We start from the raw sequence: 19,614 nt of genomic DNA, 5'->3' as shown, positions 1-19,614 counted from the left end.
TGAAAACAGAAGTTGACCTTTAAGGATTTTACATAAACGGGAACAAAGGGGAAAATGTACTGGATAACTAAGTTACAGATCAGACAGTAAAATAATCCTTAGAACAGTAATTTAGACTATGGTTTATACTCATTTTCCAAATCTTCTAAAGAACACAACAAATCAGTATTTGATTGGTAATTGGATGCGAACTTAGAATTGGAACACTAGTTGGGTTTGAGTATTGAGGTTTTACAAGTATGCAGGAACACAAGTAGATGACCTAGAGAAAGCAACACACCCTGAGAAACAGTAAGAACTATATTTGCCAAAGGACTAGGTGAGGAGGGGTTACTTTACCAACGGATCATCTAACTCATCACCGAGAAGATGGTGCTTGAAAACGACTGGTATCTTTTGTAAATGTACTGGAGTCCTGTCATGGTAGGGTGTTTGACGTTGTTTTCCAATTTATGAAAGCGAGCCAGAGGTTTTTCTTTTGTTTTTAAGGCACCTGTCAGTGGCATTAGCACTAAATTAAGTTTGAATTTAGATTTTCTCTGCTGTTTATCTGTTTGGAAGTTTTTTGTTTTTTTTTCTTTACTTCAGCTTGTTATGAAACTGAAAAGCTGCGTCATTACTTGAAATGTGTTGTAAATGACTGATGGATTGGCTGCCTGACTAATAATTCCAGCTGTGTATGGCCGTTGAGCTGATGATTGATTGATGCATTAGTGGAAGAAATGTATAACAAAGAAAATCGCAAAGAGAGTCACTGATTGATGTTCCTATTTGTTGGTTCTCTGCATTTAAGGGAAGTACGGGCGTCACACGAGCCTGCCGTTCCTCAGACCACCTCTCACCACAGCTCTGCTCACATTGGGAAAAGCACACCAGGTCACGACAACATTACCATTTATGTAGCATGTTTGTGGGTGTGCATTAAGGTTTTTATAACAAAAATGTCTTTTTCCCTTTACCTTGCAGCATGCAATGATTGGTAATGGACTTGTTCTCCAGAACCTCTTGCATATGCAGCTCGCACAGCAACAGCTTCTTCACATCAAAGACAAACGCATGAGCAGTGTAAGACACCTGTTTTTGTTCTGTGTGTGTGTGTGTTAGAGAGAGATCATTTGCATTAGTATTGAGGGTTAAACATAGTCGAGTGCAGATGTGCTTATCATTTTTATCTAAATGAAAGTAAAGCAACACTCAGATAATGCAAACTAATTGCTTCTTTTCTGCTTAAAGGAAGACCTCGAGGTGCAGAAATGTCCTTCCTGTTTTGATTTGCATATTTTCTTTTAGAATGTTTCTTTTTAATTACGGAAACGTAAGTTAAAAGTCACACTGGCTGATGCTTGGTGACTTTGATTTTGTTTTAGAAACAGTTTTCATCATCATTTAATCTGCCTTTCCATATAATATATACAACTATATAAAAAAATGAAAATGAGATAATGTGCACGCTGTATATACACCTGAAGTACAGTTAATTTCATCTGTAGTAGCTGTTCTTCTCTCCTCCCTCTCGCTTCTTCCTTCCACTTTCACTCTTTTCGTTTCTTGGAATCATCACTTGTCTGGTTCGCTGCTCACTTCGTTATGTTTCTGTCCTTTTTCTTTTTTCATGCTCCCCTTTCTCCTCCTCAGGTCTCCAGTCTGCTCGGGGACCCGTCCAGGCTGCTGATGCAAAAAGCTTTGTCTCTGCGGCCTCCAGGCCTTGTGGCATTGGGTAAAGGCCTCCTGGGAGATTCCCCTACAGGTGAGCAGGGCCGAGTCCCGGTGCTCTGCTCTCGTCAAATGATTTGGCACACTTACTGCAAATAAATGAGGCTACACTCTGCCTTTCAGAGGTGGGCAGCAGAAGTGTGTGGATAGAATAGATGGAATAATTAGATCCTCGACTGCAACAAAGAGAGAAGACGAACATGGTTAATTCAATCAGTGACCCGATGGTGGGAGACACCAGCAACTTAAAACTAATGCTCTATAAAGAAAGCAAAGCCATAGAATCTAAAATTATTGTTTATGCGCTTCAAAGCCAGATTTATACTGTATAAATTAGTGATAATTAAAACAAACTTTTAACCTTTTTAATATCTGTAAATCCAAATTCTAAACAGTGTAATTTAAACATTATAGGCTACAGATGTTCCTAAAATGAGTTTGTGCTTCAGTTCCATCATCAGATTTCAAGTGAGCTGTGAAGTTCACATTTCTCATTCTCTTTTGTTGCATCTTATCCCAGCTGGCAATACGTACACTCAGGCGATTTCCAATTCACTCTCGTCTTGGACATATTGACACACAGACACCCACTGTAAAAACGACACCCGAATGAACCCAATTAAACTCTGCAGACTCTGGATCTGACTCGGCTCCTCAGAACTGAGTGGACCCGTGAATTATTCAGTATGAGAACGAAAAAAAGAATTCATTTTCAAAGTCAATGTAGTATACTGAATCATTATTGTTATAAACCTGTAGGTTTTGGCAGCAGAGCTCCTCTCACATGTCTGAAAGCAATATTGTCAGCCTAGCTGTGATACTGTATCTAGTAGGTTACCGCTGAGAGACAGTGAAGACAACACAGACATACTGTGATTATTGCAATCAGTCAAATCGGTGGCTGCTGAGTTATTACATTAGGTTCAAAATAGTTGTATAGATGTAGTTTTCTACCTAACTCTTGACAGGTTTTAGTGGTTTAAAAGTGGTTTTTAAAATCACTATTACGTATTTGTGCTGCTGTACTTACACATAGTTTCTTTTTTACGTAGAAATTCTAACCCCATGTGAAATGATGTTGTACATTGAAGGTTGGTAGTGGCTGTTGAGTTTCTCGGTGATGGCTTGTTAAAATGATTTAGGATGGAGAAGCAGCCTCAAAACACTGTGACTCCATTTGATAGTACTAGCAACAGTTTATGGCATTTTTATGGCCAAAAATATATACTGTGATGTGTGTTTGGTTATTATCAACCCTCATTATCAATCAATATTGTTCAGATAATTATCATATACGGATGTGTAAGTTTATATCCAACACACAACATTTAGATAGAAAAGAATATAGACTTAGCCTCCGTATCCCAACGAGTTTTTGTATTTTCTCACGGCCATAAATAGAAATTATATTTCTTGCTCGAGTGCAAATTGTTTTGTTTGATGTGTAGCAGCTGGGAAGAGTTTCTTTTAAACAACACAGTTGTGAAAAGGGATGTAAGCACAGAGGAAGGGGGTGATGTAGACCCACAGAAATATGTAAATAACCATCGTAATTTTAATGTCACGTCTTACGGTTGGCTCACAGTTTTGTATTACTGTACAGTACATCCACAGGAAGCTGCACTGCATTTACAATTCAAATCTCCAGCTGAGAAAAGCTCTCTTGTTTTAAATGGAAATTATATATCACAGACGGCGTGTGCAAAAACAAAAGCACTTGTGTGCGTGTCCCTCTAAGAGTGTGTGTATAAGTTGGCAGTTTGTGATGTGAGGCTTTTATCAGCGCATGCATCTGCTGGGACTGTTAGCTTAAGGCTCATTAGAGCTGATTCTTTTATTGTTCTGTGGAGGCCATTTGTCACTGAAATATTGGATTTATAATAAGTGTTATAGTGTGTGTGTGTGTGTGTATGTGGGTGAGAGAGACACTTCACCCTTTATGTGTATGTGTATGCTTATATTGTGTTTTTTTTTTTTTTTTTTTTTTTTGGTGTGTGTACGTTTTCTGCTTGTGTATATGCATGTGTGTCCATATTTGTGTTTATTAAACCCTGGAGTGAGTGAAATATTGGGAGAGTGGAGCAAAGCGCTGGGCTGTAAATAAACATGATAAGTGATGATGCATGAGCAGAAAACCTGTCCTCAAATATTACAACTCGCTCTACAGAGACAGTCGGGCTAGGCTTTCAGATTTCAGCCGGCTGAGTGATTTGTCTCTGTCCAGGGGAGATGGAGAAACTAATGGTCATCTGGAAAAGCCATTTCATGCATTTATCTGGCATCTCTTCCTGCCTTGCTTCCATCCCATTCCATTTTGTTTCCTTTGTATGTCTGTACTGTATTTTGCTCCTTTATTGCCTTTTGCTGCCTCAACTAACTTTTAACCCTTCCCCCCTCTCTTTGTTCATTCCCTTCTTTCCTTTCTTTTCCTTTTCTGACCTGCCTTTGTCTATCCTCTCCTTTTTTTTTCTTCTTTCTTTTCCTCCATGCACTGCCATCTCTTCCCCTCTTGCAGAGCTGGGACAGGAGTCAGTGCCGACATCTACCCACAATGCCGCAGTAGTGGTTTCGGCAGCAGGCGTGATGCCGTACCTTCAGGGTCGAGGTGGAGCAGGGGAGCAAAACAACACCCTTTCTCTCGCTACAAACCCCTCTGCTTCCTCCACCTCTTCTTCCTCTTCCTCCTCCTCTTCCTCCACCTCCTGTGACAGGCAGCCTGCTCCTCCAGGGACAATGGTGAGCTCCCAGCTGGCAGGCCAGAGCTATTCCTTGGGTATAAGTAACTCGGGCCTGGGTCCACCTCCTCCTAAACCCCCTGGAGGAGTCTATACATCAACAGGCCTGCACAACAGCTCAGATGGCTGCCCCTTGACCAACATGGTGAGCACAGTGAAAATATATATATATATATATATATATATATATATATATATATATATATATATATATATATATATATATATATATATATATATATATATATATATATATATATATATATATATATATATATATATATATATATATATATATATATATATATATATATATATATATATATATATATATATGTGTGTGTGTGTGTGTGTGTGTGTATGTATATGTTGTTTTTTTTACATTTTAGATACAACACCTTCCATAAAAAAAAAGAATTTAGTTTTAGTCTTAGACTGCAGCCTTACCACCTCGTTACCAATTTTTCTTTCTGTCACGGGTATATTTATTCGTAATTCAACCCCATTGGGTGTCACTCTCGGTCAAAACACACAAACACATCAAGTGAGCATATGAATAAACAGCCTCAGTCCCTCAAGCGCTCTTCCTTTGGGAAATTCTTGTAATACACTTTTGTGTCAATGCAATTTACTGATACAGTAGTCATCCCTTTGTCTGCCTCGCTGCCTGCCCAGTTGTCTCTCTTGCACTGTCAAACCCATGTCTTTTCTCTGTTTTGCGCGTTCCTATTAAAGCACTGAAGTGCTCAAATCATCATCCATAATAAGTCGGTACGCAGAGATAATCACAGCACTAACGTTCTTACGGGAACTGTTTCCATTCCCAGTGCTGTCTTCGCTAAAGTCTTCTTAATGGAAGGAAAGTATAATTAACAGCGAGGACAGTCCTCCCAGGTTCCCACAGCCTCATCAGCTTTTCGTCAGGATCTTTACAGCTTTAAAACCTAATGGTGAAGTCGGGATGTTTGAGTCGTTAATTAATTTTTGCACAGGCCACAGTGCTGTTTTGCTGTTCCACAGTAAATATAATGCAGATCAACATGAAGAGTAAAAGTACTACAAAAATGTGGACGTGAGATTAAATAGTAGACAGACTGATAACTAACACCTAAGAATCTGCAGCATGTTGTTGACCCGAGGCTCCTACTGGGATTAATACAACATAAATCGTTTTCTCTCTTCAGGTAAGCAGTGGTCAGAGCTCACTGTTGGGTGATCCCCCTAAAGAAGTCCGATTGCCTTCTAACCCGTATTTGAACCTGGCTAGCGTAATGCCAGGGGTGGCTCTGCAAGGTAAATGGTCTGCACTTATATGGTGCTTTTCTACCTACTGTTACCCAGAGGGCTTTACACTGCTTCTCATTCCCCCATTCGCACTCACAATCACACACACACATTCTCACACCGATGGGGGAAGCTGCTATGCAGCTGGCCAACGCTCACCGGGAGCAACTAAGTTGGGGTTCAGTGTCTCGCTCGGGGACACTTCAACATGTGACCGGAGGAGCTGGAGTTTGAACTGACAACCATGGGGTTGGTGCTCTTACCTCCTGCACCACATACTATTAAACATATGCTAAATATAGGCTTAAACCTTATTGGACACTAAAGACATCAACACATTAGTATCGACACCTATTTGCTTCTTATTTGATCTGATTCAGTTTTTGTACACAAAACACTTCCCCTCTATTAATAAAACTAAGACTGCTAAATACTGTAATTGCACAATTTGTCTTTTGAGTGTGAAAACCTCTGTGAATCGTGCTTTAAAGGTGCCTTTTCAAAGTGGGACACTTGCTCTTGCACAATCGGAAATCAGCTTGGAAACGCAACAACTACAATAAAAACGGATGGTGGCCAAGTTTATGTCAAGGACACATTCATATCATTCAAACCACTTTTGCAAATATTTCGCCGGAGATCTAACAGTTGTTAAGTTACTTTTTTTTCTTTACTTTGGAAGGAAGCACTTGTTTTCTTCTTTCTAGCTGTTTTTTTTTTTTTTTTTTTGGGTGGACAAGGATTGTTTTGTTGTGCTGAACATAAAGAAACTTGTACGATTGGTTAACTGTACTAACTAATTTGGCTGTCATCCTTCAATAAAAACATGATCAGAACATTTAGGATCCACATTTCAAGGGCACAAACAAACAAGTATTTGATACTTAAATTATATTTATTAGACTATTACCTACATTTTTCAGTATTAATGCCTATATTACTTTGATTTCTAAGTCATTGCGTCTCCTTTGTGGTTTCTCAGGGTCAGTGGGGAGTAAAGCCCAGGGAGGACAGTCTGGCTCTGGGATGTACGGCAGCACGGTGTCTCCAGTCATCTCCCAGGGCTCCAGCTCCTTCTCCCATAATGCTGCTGCAACAACAACCGCTCCGTACAGCACTGATACCTCCACTGACTACAGCCAGTACAATCAGGCATACACACAGGTACTGCAACACAGTACTGACCCACTACACAAAGATACAAATTAATAAGTATGTTAAAAGATGGATGGATGTGACTGATAGAGAGATGGTGGCTGACCGATTAATAGACGTAGAGTGATGGAATGGATGAGTGCAACAGTAAGGGGTGGGGGGAAGAAATGAGAATGGGTATGGATATTTGGACAGACAGAATGAGAGGATTTGGCAGAGAGAGCTATGTGTCTCCATCTGTCCCTATCACTTCCTCTCTCTTAACACTCCACTCAGAACAAGCCATGAAGCCTCCCTACTGGCTGTTTGTCTTTCCCTTCATTGTTATTATGGCTCGAACAGCAGCAAGTGACATATCTGATATTTGCAGTGCAATGCAAACCCAATTGCAAATGTTAATTACATTCTACTCATCCAAACAAATGAGTCATGATTAGATAACCAATAAAATGCTCAATTTAATTTGTCTGGATAAAGAAAACAAAGGGGGGAGGGGGGCGATCAGGGGACAGCCGTGGGCAGGAACAATCGCTAATGAAGGACAAAGAAAGGGAAATAAAGTGAAATAAAAGAAGCAAAAACCAGCAAAAGCTAAAAAGTCACAAAGCAAACCTACATTTATCTGCTCCAGCTTCTCTTCACCTGATGTTTGCTGATGCGTGTGTGCTTTAGGAGGCCATGCAGCAGTGGTACCAGCACTACCAAGCAGCGCAAGCCCACACCTACAGCACCGCCGCTCCACAGGAAGGCACGGCAACAGACTACAGCAAGGAGCACACACAGGTAACACACACTCTTATCAGTTCCAATATGCAGTTGCACATTGTGTTATATTTTGCCTTTATTTGATGTCAGCACACAACTCGTTTCTTCTTTTTATAAGGTTGTGTGCAGATGTTTAGCTACCATGGGCAAATTCCATACAGTATTTGGTAGATTTATTTATTTTTTATCCCTACAGCCAACATACATTAAAGGGGAGTCGGTCTTGAAATGTGATATTTTGCTCTTTGAAGTCCAATATGATTTTTAGGGGGGGTATGAGTAGTATGAATATGTCTCAGTGTTTCAGCTGTTGTCTTTATTTATTTATTTATACTGTATGAGTAAAAAAAACATGGAATTTGCCTTAACAATTGCCTACAAGTGTAAATACATTGTGACAATAATATTGACCTCTGCAGTATTTTTAATCACATCATGATGTCTTCCAGCAGGCTCCACCAGTTTCCTCCTATGGGGATTACAGTTCCTACATGCAGGCGGTCACTCAGTACTATTCTCAACCCGTAGCTGCCAACCAGGCTTACGCGAGCAAGGTGTGTATTCACGTTCAAAACGTACAAAAACAAGTCTCAGCCTTCAGCTGTTGGCATGAAGCTGTGAAGGTACAGAGCCTAACACATGCCAGGCGTGAAAATAAGCTTTTTGAAATATGGGAATATGAATAGTGACTTTGAGGCCACAAAGACGCGGTTGATGAGGTGGAAGTAACTCCATTTGGGTCACAGTCTGAGAAGAGGACAATGAGTGTGTAACATTGCTGAATCTATCTATGAGATGACTTGATGTTTTGTTTTTTTATATCATTTAGGTCACATGATATTTAAGAAAGTTCACTTCAACTTAATTTATTTAGCAACAATTCATAACGAAGTCATCTTAAGGTACTTTGCATTACTAAGGTCAAGACTATACGGATGTGTAGATAAAACCCAACAAATCCCCCTTGATCAAGCCCCAGGAACAGGCGAGAGGAAAAACTCCCTTTAATGGAAGAAGCCTCCAGCAGAACTGGGCTCAGGGTGGGTGACCATCTGCCTTGAACAGTTGGGATGAGTTATGGTTACAGCAACACGGAGGAGGAGTATTTTCTGCCCTATCAGGCTGCACCTCTGGTGGATTTTACAAACTTTTACTTTTCCTGCTTGTTTTTACAATACACTTGTATGTGCACAAATATTGAACATCAGAAGCCTAAGTTGGGATAGAATTCGGAAAGACAAGCTTGAGGATGTGCACCCTGGCTCACAGAACCCTTTAACGTTTGCACAGTGTCCTAATAGCTTCCACATGGGCATCACATGTCACTACTTGGAAACAAAGCAGCTCACCGGAAACCTGCGTGCATTAAATGACACATCCACAGTAATAATCAGACCAGTCTCTCTCTGTGGTTTGACAATTTTGTATCTGCAGGGGAAAAATAGTTTGTATGGAATTACGTGAGATGAGACGAATTTCCATAGCAACACTCCTCCACAGTATTCTGCCGTTTTGTTTCATTTCCTGCCCCGACTGTGGTACAAAATATCTCTCCGAACATTGTACCTGCTGCACGTTTTAGGATAATGTGATAGCATTCATTTTAGACTTTTTCATTTACAGATAAAGGTTTATTCAGACACGAGACCAACATGTTGAGGGTTGGGGTGGGGGTGTCAGCAGGGGGCTTCGGAGTGTCGAGACAACTTCTGATGATGTGGTATAGCATGCTGACTGCAATAGTTTCCTTTTGGAGACGAGGACAAATTGAATGAATAAAATAATTTAACAACATTAGTTTAATAGGGCACAAAATTAATCATTTGTGACAACGAATTAATGATCAACTGACATTAATTCCAGCATAACAAATTATTGTAATTCATTTTTACAAATTCAAATAACCGTTTAATTAGTGATACCTGAAATGCTACATACAGAATGTAGTGGGGGCGACTCTGGCACAGGAGGTAGAGCGGTCGTCCACCAATCCTCCAGTTGTTGGTTCGATCTCCGGCTCCCCCTGTCACATGTCGAAGTGTCCTTGACCAAGACACTGAACCCCAACTTAGTTTCTCCCTGTGTGTGTTGGCCAGCTGCATAGCAGCTCCCCCATCGGGGTGTGAGTGTGTGTGATTGTGAGTGTGAATGAGAAGCAGTGTAAAGTGCTTTGAGTGCCAATAGACAGAACAGTGATATAAGAAGTTATAGAAGTGAAGAGCATTTACCATTTACACACAAAAGCTCTTTAAAATGTAACTTACACTACTGCCTGTCCTGCAGATGGAGTGTAAATCATCTGGGTTATAGCCCTCAGATGGTATTTACATGCAGTTTGGTGGCAGGTTTATTTGGAGAGGGTGAGCTCGATCTTAGACATCGATACCCTGTTAGAAGGAACACGTCACTCTGCACCCAGCAGCTGATCCCAGACGTCTCCACACACCCTGAAGGGCCAGGTCCAGGCTTATCTGCTAGTGCTGGAGTGTCTGTGTGTTTTTTTTGCTTGAAGATGCAACCTGGGGTCTCGTGGCAAGTGATGTATTTCTTACACAAACTTTCTTCCTGCCAATAAACTATACTGGAACTGTGTTGACATGACATTATAGCATTTTTGTTGTTGTTGTTTGCCGTCTGTCTCTGGAAAACATTGAGCCTATACGGACACTAAAGTGTCTGCAAACCATGCATCTCATAATGGCCACTAGGGGGAGGAGCAGGTAAATGATTAAATCAGCGATTAAGTCACTGTGAAATCATGAGGTGTTTTAATAACTTAAACAATAATGTACCGTACCAGCTACAAATATATGGGCCTTCATAGTTCAGAGCTTTTGCTTGTTTTCTGATAATTGTATTTTGATGCTACTGAATGAGTAGCTGTGTGTATGTGTTCGTCTCTTACAGGAGGTAGATGTGTGTAAGCCTCTAGGAGTCTCTCTGCATGCCGTCAGTAATGGTGCAGCCCCTCCGCCAGCTGTTCTACCAGCTGCTGCCGTGCTCCCGGCCTACAGCACCTTGCCATTGATGCCGAGCTTCCTCGGGGCACCACACCCAGCGGCAGCGACACCAAGCCCTGTCACACACACGCACACCGCCACCACTGACTGGAACACCTACTACTATGTGAGTGAAGGATATTCACACTCATACGGGGCACTTTTAGTTAATCTGTTAGTCCTTTGCGGCAAAGTTGGTTCGGTGCTTCTCCCTGAAACTTCTGATATTAGTGGGCAGTGTTGTGTGTTGACTGTGGGGCTGATGAAGGGAATCACTGTTTCGTTCACTGAATTCAAAGTGATAATTTTAGCAAAATGACTAATGGGTGATTCTTTGTACAAAGCTGCATTTCACGCAGTAATTCAGCACAGTTTGTTCTCTTCTAACTATGTTACAAATCCGTCTCAGGATCACTTCTCTCTTGCTGTAATTTGTTCACAAAAGAAACAGGCAAACCAGCAAAAAATGGTTTTCATGTGAAACAGCAGCAGGAAGTTGCATGACAAACTCCTATTGATGGATTGATGTAACCAGCCTTGTTTTTCCCCAGTGACAGGAGAACGAGGCCTTTATTTTAAACGGGCTTATATGCACCGACCAGCCACAACATTAAAACCACTGACAGGTGAAGTTACAAAGGAACCTGTCAAGGGGGTGGAATTGGATACTAGCTACAGTGAAAATGTCCCGGTGGTTATTATTACCGTGTCCCTGACTGAATATTCCCTGCACAGATGTTTCACAATAAAAGTGTGGCTCAAAGAAAATATCCCCGGCAGGAAATGTTCAGTTAAATTGAAATGAGCTTAACATTGAACGAAAACACAAACTTGAATTGGAAAAAAATTACTCAATGGAAAAAACAGTATTTCTGCTTTAGTTGGAAGTTAAACACCTCCAACTGGGGAGTGTCACATGATTCTGTTTTCCACATGAATCTAGGCATTTGGGAATGTACGTTAGTCATTTTTGTCATGGCCAAAAATGCATTTTGTTTGCGCATATAGGTGAACTTTGAGCATGTTTCAGATCAGCGCATAGTGCGTGTTTGCTGTCACTTTTAGAGCTTTCACTTAGTTTCTGTAGTTCAAGGCTGTAAAAAAAAAACCTTAGAGATGGAGAAAAATGGCCAACATCTGAGCTAAGCCTCTTCTCTGGAAAGATTTATATTTGTTTGCACAGACGGCCTCTGTGGCCCTGTCTTACTGGAGTTAAAATCTTTAGACACACAAACAGAGGACCTTTGTATTTGACTTTTCCCAGCTAATTTTCCAAACACAGTTTTTACTTCATCTGCAACTTTATTAATCAGTGTAGTGATAATAACATTAAAATTCTCCATGTTTCCACAATTTACTCTAACCTCGCACTCCTTTCCAAGAAAGGAGCAAAAGAACAAAATATGTGTTGTGACCATTTAAAATCCAACATAATAATAGTGAGAGTATTAATTTTATAAACGCATGGAAAAAAGATATAAGTGATATAAAAAAAAAATAAGCCTAAGGCCAACAGAGCTAGAAGTTGCACTGAAAATTTCAATTACTTGCTTGGTGGTGGAAGGTTATTCAGGTTAGAATACTGAAACTTTGGGATGAAATTTTTATTTTTACCACCGAATGAGCACAAATCTATGAATTATTATAGTTCCATAATAACGAAGTTTCGGGATTGTTAAATCATTAACAGAAAAAAAGGTTTGAAAAACGTTTGAAGAAAAAAGTTTAATTTTGCATCGAATAAAACGGGTCGAAACACTAAATGTGTTAACAAGTAAAGTAGTGCATCACATTTTAAACACTGGAAAGACTTGAAACAAACAAATCAAAAATGGATGTTTGCATCCTTGAAAGAGTTTCTGTAGTGATGAGTAGATGACGCCTCGTGGAGTGTGTGGCACGGGTCCCTGGACGGTGTGTGTCGCTTAACAGCGACATCTGCTGGACATTGCAGGCAATGTGAATAACGCGGAGACTGAACTTGGCTCATCGTTAGTGACATGTGGATGAATGAAATATCAGTGGATACTGACCAATCATAATAATAATAATAATAATATCAATGGCACCAAACACACAGTCTCATCTCCTCCTTTCAGCATGAATACAGCCAAAAGCAGCGTTTTCTGATGAACACAATTTGGCGCTTAACTTCCTTAGGTCACTGCGATACACACATCGATACGGGGGGTTTCCTTCTTTGTGCTTTATACACGCACCGACGCCTCGATGTTGTTTGACCCATCACTAGTTTCCTGTTTTAAAATTAATAAATCAGTAACCTCTGATTATAAATGTGTGTAGAGAAAAGCCAAAAAACCTGTAGTGATACGATAAAGTTTTCCTAATTATTCCAAAATGACAAACCCTCAAGTACCAGCAATGATCTGAAAAGTGACCTTTCAAGCTTTCGACTTTCAACGGAGGCAGCGGAGGTTTTAAACGCTCCTCTAAGATGTGAGACATTTGTTAACATTTAAAATAACAGTTGGATATTTTGGGAAGTCTTCTTATTCACTCTCTTGTAAAGTAAATACGCAGCTGGTGCCAGCAGCTGTTTATCTTCTTATCCACCTCTCAGCAAGAAAAATATTTCCAAAAATGTTGCACTTTTCTATAAAGTGCTCCAACCTACTCTTTCATAACCTCTAACTTTACCTTTCTTCTCATTTCTGTTTCTTCAGAATCAGACAAGGGGCCATAAGAGAGAGTATCCTCAGTTGGCAGTGCAGGAAGTGACATCATCAGACGGTGCCTACATCGGACAGCACTCCCAGGGTCTGGGGGGGCAGTACGCCGACTACTTCAAGAGAAAGAGGCTCTAGTATGAACCAAACCACCTTAAAGCCTGAAGCTTATGGAGGGAGGCACAAACGGCATCAGCTGCTTGTCACAGCCCCCTCTAGTGGCCTTTCTGTGGCTGCCATTTTGCATCCCTGCAGTAGGTTTTCAATTTCCAGTAGTAGATTTAGGGATGCAAATGGCTCAAGTGAAAGCAAGCCATAGTGCTCTTTGATCCTGGCACTTACGTACATAAGCGCACACACGCACACACACACACACACACACACACACACACACAGTGGTCTGTCTGTTGTTGTGAGGACACTCGTTCACATAACACCTTAACTTAACCTATATCCTTCTTAGCCTGACGTCCTTACCCTCAAACAGCTCTTTGAGGTTTGGAGCTCTGTCCAAAATGCAGCCGTGTCCTCACAGCAATGGTTTGGAGACGAAATGTGTTCACACAAACACAGAAAAAACACACATACATGCTGTTGCTTTTGTCCTGTTTAAGCCTTAAATCTTTAACTTGTTTCTCAGTCAGTGTGTCAACTGTACTTAAACTAATATTATCTTGTACATTTTTTCTAATATAATACAAAGTATATTGTATCTGTATGTATAAGCTGCTTTTGTATTTCCAGCCAGGCAACTGTCTACCTGCTGAAACTGTCTTAGGTCCAGTCTTACAGTTAGCCCTCCCCCCTCCCCGTGTTTTTCAAAAGACAAAAGGGTGTTGCACCCTCGCGCTTTGATTAGTCAGTTGAAATGACATCTGTTTGTTCCCGCTTCAGTGTCTTTCCTCTTTTACTTTTATTGCAGGTTCCTCTTTTATATCTCCCCGTGGAGAATTAGTGTGTGTGTGTGTGTGTGTGTGTGTGTGTGTGTGTTCCTGCGTGTGTTTGATATGCTGTATCTGTAGGAAGTGTCAGCCATTTCAATCCCAAGCTTGGGAGCACATCAGGAAAACAAGGGCCTGAACAAATCAAAGCGATTAATGTGAGTGACTTACTCTGGCTTCCCTCGATGAATGGACCTTCGTTTGTGTAATATACAGTGTGTAACACACAATATATAAAGCCATGCGTGACAGACAGTATCGTACATATAAGGGACATTTACACAGCTCTCTGTTTGCATATTATTCTACATGAATGAAAGGGAAACATTTATTATGTTTCCTCTATACTGCTGTATGTTTGTAATATAATACAATATTTCCAAGGTTATACAAATCATTTTTGACATTAAATGTGTGGGTTTTTTTGCTCCAGGTTTCTAACGAGAGCTCTACTTTCATGTCCAGCTGCCATTGGGATATAAAGGTTTCTGCAAGTGTGTCCCATGGCCATACTGCATACATTACTGGTTTGAACTCCAATTACTGCATACGCATAATAAGTATGCACAATACATTATCCAGTTTGCTAAATGTGATGTTGGTCACCGTTCTCCTACAATGCAGTGCACACGGAAAGACATTGTGACATTTCTGGATAGTATAAAATGGTGAAGTTTGGTACTTTCTTGGTACAAGAACTGTTGAGATATTTGGAAGACAACTGTCGTGCAAACCAAAAAAAAAAACCCTATTTTGTGTAAGAATAGGATACAGTTTTATCTTTTAAGGGGCTGTTGCTCATCAGATGCTGCTTAAAGCTACAGTATGTATTGTTTTGTGACTAGAAGCGTGTTCCAAAACTTAGCATTTCAATGTTTCTTGCTCAGTTGCGGCGTCCTATTCGTTGTCGACTTCTGAAACTCTGCTCCGTTGGCATCAAAAAGCCGACCAGTAAGATGATTTCTTTCCAATGGCATAAATCTGACTAAGCTTTATGGAAAAAGCCACATTGTGTTCGAGTTGTTTTTCCGAAACAATTTTTTAATAATAGCAGTTGTAACGGGCTGTGAAGTTTTATGGCTACAAAGCTTGTTGGGTGTTCAGCACTTTTTTTTATTATTATACGTTGAACATGTGCACACGCCTCTTACCTGACAAACCGGCAATAACTAAAGCTCCTTATACTGTAGAAAGTTGAATGTAAAATGTTTATTTTGTAGTGAAAATGTTTTGCCATACGTACATTATTATACCCAGTGTTTGGTACAGGCCTTTTTTAATGTGGTTTTGTATTCTTCTTAGAACTTTCTGATTCTATATCATGGAGCACAATATGACTTGCGTCGTCACGGAAACCACGTTCACGCACTGTGAAAACCAATAGACGTGTGGGATCAGATAAGGCACAGACACGGGTCAGGTCCTGGTTTTCTCATCACAGGATGTTGTAAACAGGATGTACATGATGTTTGCGTGTGCTGGCCGGCGGTGATGTCGGAGCAGATGTGTGCAGGTGCGCTTGTTGAAAACTGATAAAATGGATGAAACTAATGGCAATACCCATCCCTCTATGTTTTTTATCACTTAAGGAGGGGCACACTCCATGTTTTCCATTTCGCCTTCTGCTCATCATCTTGTATAAACACATTTGAAGCATGGGTTTGTTTTCAGTGAATGCAAAAAACAAACCCAAACATTGATATACTATGTGCTGAAACACATGCGGGTAGATGCTTGGTGTGTGTAGGTGTATTTATTTGGCATAATAAACATGACATGCATAGGCTCCTTTTTCCTTCTTATCGTCACTGACTGTTTTAGACATTCATACGTGGGAAGGTTTCACTTTGGCCGCAGACCACACTATCTGACACATATGACAACTTTCGCCTCCGATCCTCAAAGCTACTGCAATTTATTTCACGATTTTAGTAACTTGCAATTTACAGCTTCGTGATTCCTCTTCTTTTTCATTTCTGCTGGTGGTTTTAAAATGTTTTGCATGCAGAATAATACTGAGTGGTAACGAAACAAATTTACAAAGGAATTACTTTTATGAAGGTGAAGGTACTTACACAAAATGACACAAATCTAATGTAGATGGCCTATGATGCATTACTTGGTTTATTCAAATTAAATAACCAAAGAGTTATGAAAGATTTCTCTGTACATGTTTAACGACACTGTGCAAATGTTATCTGTAAATTTGGTTCCAAATTTGCCTTTGGTGCAACTGATTTCCATTAATTTCTGAAAAAACTCAAACCTAAGTGATGCTTCAGTTAATTTGCCATTTACATGTAGGCCTGCTGATTTGAAGGAGCAGTTTGCAATCGTTAAGTGTGCCCTAAGGTGGCCCGGTGAACATTCCTCCTAACACAGGACTATGAAAGGTCCCTCTAAAAGATGGGCAAAAAAATATTGAAACAAATAGTTTACCTGAAGACAGATTTTGGCGATTATTACTTCCACTGAAAGAGCTTCAAGAAGTCATCTCTTAACAGGAGGAACAGTTACAGCGGGTTTTTCTTAGGACACGCTTGAAAAATTGTGACACAATTTCATGATGAATTTGCACATCTCAGGTCTGCGAGTTGAACGTCTTCGAAGTTCTTTACAGCCCATCTCTTCTTAAATATCTGCAAGGGGCCTGATTGACGTTTTATTTTGTGAAACAGCATCTGTTTGTCAAACCCATGTTACAGTTTCCCCTTCTCAAGCTTTTTAATTGATTTTTATTTTTTATTTTTCCACACTATGCTTCCATCTGCCGGACCTTCTGCGAATCATCTGTAACCACTCAGACACATTTTATGGCAGCCCTGGATGTATTGGACATGTCTGGCCTGGCTCAGAGCCACAGGTTGATTTGCTTCCTGTTGTGAGAGAATGAAGAGTAGCCACCTGGACTCCAGTGCTCGCTTTCTGCCAGGTGATAGCTCTCACCTCCACCTCTGTGAAAGGAAAGCTTGAAATGTCTGTGTGTGTGTGTGTGTGTGTGTGTTGGCGCCAGAGACAGGAGTTCTGTGTTTATGGATGTGAGTTTAGACGGACTGTCTGCCTCCCAGTCTGCCACAGTAGATCCAGATACTACAGACAGCCAGGCCTGAATTATTTTGGTCTTAACGGTTTCCGTGTGTGCTTTTCCTCTTCTGTGTGTGGAGTTCAAATCTATTAAGGATTTAGAAAACTTTGAGCTGGAATTCAAGAGAGTAAAGGGCAGATTCTTAACATATTTGAAGGGTCAGTGAGATCGGAATCAGGTATTTTGAGACCATAGGAAAGAATTTGTTTGCTAATTTCAAGTTTTCACGTAGGCCGACCACAAAGCCAGATGTGCATGTCATAGTTTCCCTTTTTGCTCTTTTTATAGACCTTTGACCAAACAATGGAAAGGAAATAAGGAAATAATTGGTTGAATCTGTTCAGAAGTTGAGTTCTGGTTTAATTTGCTTAAACCTAACGAAGCTGCTTGTTATCTTTTCACCACAGGTTGTTGGAAACTCAACTCGTTTAAGTTTACATTGTTTCTGTAGTCATCTAGACCCTGTAAAGAAGTAGCTGTCCTGTCCCACGGTCTGGATTTCTGTGTTGCAAGTCTGCAAACTGTATAAATAAGTAGATATCATGAAGATGGTTCTCAATCAAGTCTCCTGTGGCTTATTTTCGGAGAAAGGTATGACAGCCAAAACTGTGTGGATGCCCCTCTGAATGCAGAAATTGTTAGTGAGCCTATTTTCACATTCAGACTCGGCCAAACGGCTGAGGTGAGGATGCACGAAATAAGAAATGATCGCACGTGGCTGCAGCTCTGACCCTGCTTGCTCTCACATCCTGACGGGCAGATTGATTAAACTTTGTTTCACTCAAAGTTACTGAATTGCAGATAATGAGAGTTGAATGGTGTTTACTTCAGCTTGTGCTCTGTGTGTGTGTGTGTGTGTAGCTCTCTAAAAATGTGCTCCTGCCAGGTAATGGGCTGAGCAGAGACAGGCTGAAAGAAAAAGAGTAGAAAAGCAACTCCAGCTGCCTTCAGCCACTCAGCCTGCAGGTTTTTTTCTTCCTCTCCTGTCTTCTCGTGTAGTGAAGAGTGTTGGTTATGTCTGCCACACTCCCGCATGTTGCGTGCACCTGTAGAGCTCTCACACACTCCAGCGCACTAGAAATCTCTCCTCCTCTCAGCTCTGGTGTTTGTATTAGATGGTCTCGCTCCCAGCTCTCCTACAGTGATCCAAATCTATTTAAATACTTTATTAAGCTCGTGGTTTTCCGCTGAATGATGAATCCAACTTTGTGAGTTGGTGGATATTTTGGGCAGCAGATGGATCCATGCTGTTTAGTCTTAAAATAAAGCCCCGATTCCATGTTTGCTGTAGCCAAGAGAACAAGGTATAACAGATGGTTTAGCTACACAGACAATATTTTTCAGTGGTTTTGATCTTTTTGTAGCATAAACTCATGTTTGTCCTTAGCGGCGTCCTGGACGGAGTTTAGTTTAAATATTCCTTGTTGACCTTCCGAAAAAGCGATGCGATTTACCTGTTCTAAAGATTTCAGTGACATTTCGTGGTCTTCCTCAGCAGGTGGCAGTTGGCTCAGCTGACAAACTCTATCACGTTCACATTGCAGATGGTTTCTTCAGGGGATCAGATTAGAAACACCGTCTCTGTTTACTGGTGGTCTCTTGTGGCACATTTTCGCATGTTCTCCCCTCTTTTTGAACTCGTGTTTTCTGCTCCACCACCTCCTGTTTTGCTTGATGCTGTGACCGAGTGCAGGTTGTTGCTTCGCAGGCTTTTTCCAATGTCACTCAGCATCTTGTCCTGCATCCTTGGAGCTTCCACAGTTGTTGCGTGATGGTTGTCGTGAGTGTCGTATTCCTTTCTCCAGAGGCGGAAATAATGGCGTGGATGGTTTATATCAGTTGACATCACGCAGAAAGGAAACGTGGTAAATCCGAGCTTTACTTGTTCTAAACATGTTGAATTTAAGCTGCCTCCATGTCTTCCCTGCCCTAGACCGACTCCGTGATGTGGAGACCTGGACCACACATTGTTTGCAGGGCTCCTTGTCTTTTACAGTAGTTCTTTATGACTCGGACGCATGTTTAGTGGTAACCAATCGCTAATTCTTAAAAACATCTTATCAGGGGCCACTGTTCCTTTTGGCCTCTATGAAGCTGGGTCTAATTAGTCACCACTTCAAGAAACACACTTTAAATACGTGCTCAGTTATAAAGAAGTCTTGACAATTTTATTTGATCTTTTCCCCCGATTGGCCTGTGCAGTCTAATTAAGATTTGTCTTAGAAAATGCAAGCTGAGTTTGGTTTTACA

General features: G+C 40.7%; 1 protein-coding gene across 2 annotated transcripts in view; it reads left to right on the top strand.

Moving 5' to 3' along the window:
* The window catches only part of raver2 (ribonucleoprotein, PTB-binding 2), a 79,219-nt gene extending 63,156 nt beyond the window's left edge, over positions 1 to 16,063 (top strand). Inside the window, exons 7-16 of one of the 2 annotated variants that reach the window (XM_067514294.1) lie at positions 794 to 876; positions 967 to 1,065; positions 1,636 to 1,747; positions 4,229 to 4,593; positions 5,633 to 5,741; positions 6,715 to 6,896; positions 7,560 to 7,670; positions 8,105 to 8,206; positions 10,560 to 10,778; positions 13,336 to 16,063. In XM_067514294.1, coding sequence (XP_067370395.1) covers positions 794 to 876; positions 967 to 1,065; positions 1,636 to 1,747; positions 4,229 to 4,593; positions 5,633 to 5,741; positions 6,715 to 6,896; positions 7,560 to 7,670; positions 8,105 to 8,206; positions 10,560 to 10,778; positions 13,336 to 13,476 — 1,523 coding nt within the window. In that variant the 3' untranslated portion in view covers positions 13,477 to 16,063. Of the gene's footprint in view, positions 1 to 793; positions 877 to 966; positions 1,066 to 1,635; positions 1,748 to 4,228; positions 4,594 to 5,632; positions 5,742 to 6,714; positions 6,897 to 7,559; positions 7,671 to 8,101; positions 8,207 to 10,559; positions 10,779 to 13,335 lie in introns of both variants that reach the window. The other variant, XM_067514293.1, reaches the window with a different exon arrangement.
* Positions 16,064 to 19,614: the final 3,551 nt, after the last annotated feature.

The sequence above is a fragment of the Channa argus genome, chromosome 8 (assembly GCF_033026475.1).
Source record: "Channa argus isolate prfri chromosome 8, Channa argus male v1.0, whole genome shotgun sequence".
Lineage (NCBI taxonomy): Eukaryota > Metazoa > Chordata > Actinopteri > Anabantiformes > Channidae > Channa > Channa argus.
The sequence above is the reverse complement of the archived record's forward strand: the minus strand, read 5'-3'. Positions and strand labels throughout refer to the sequence as shown.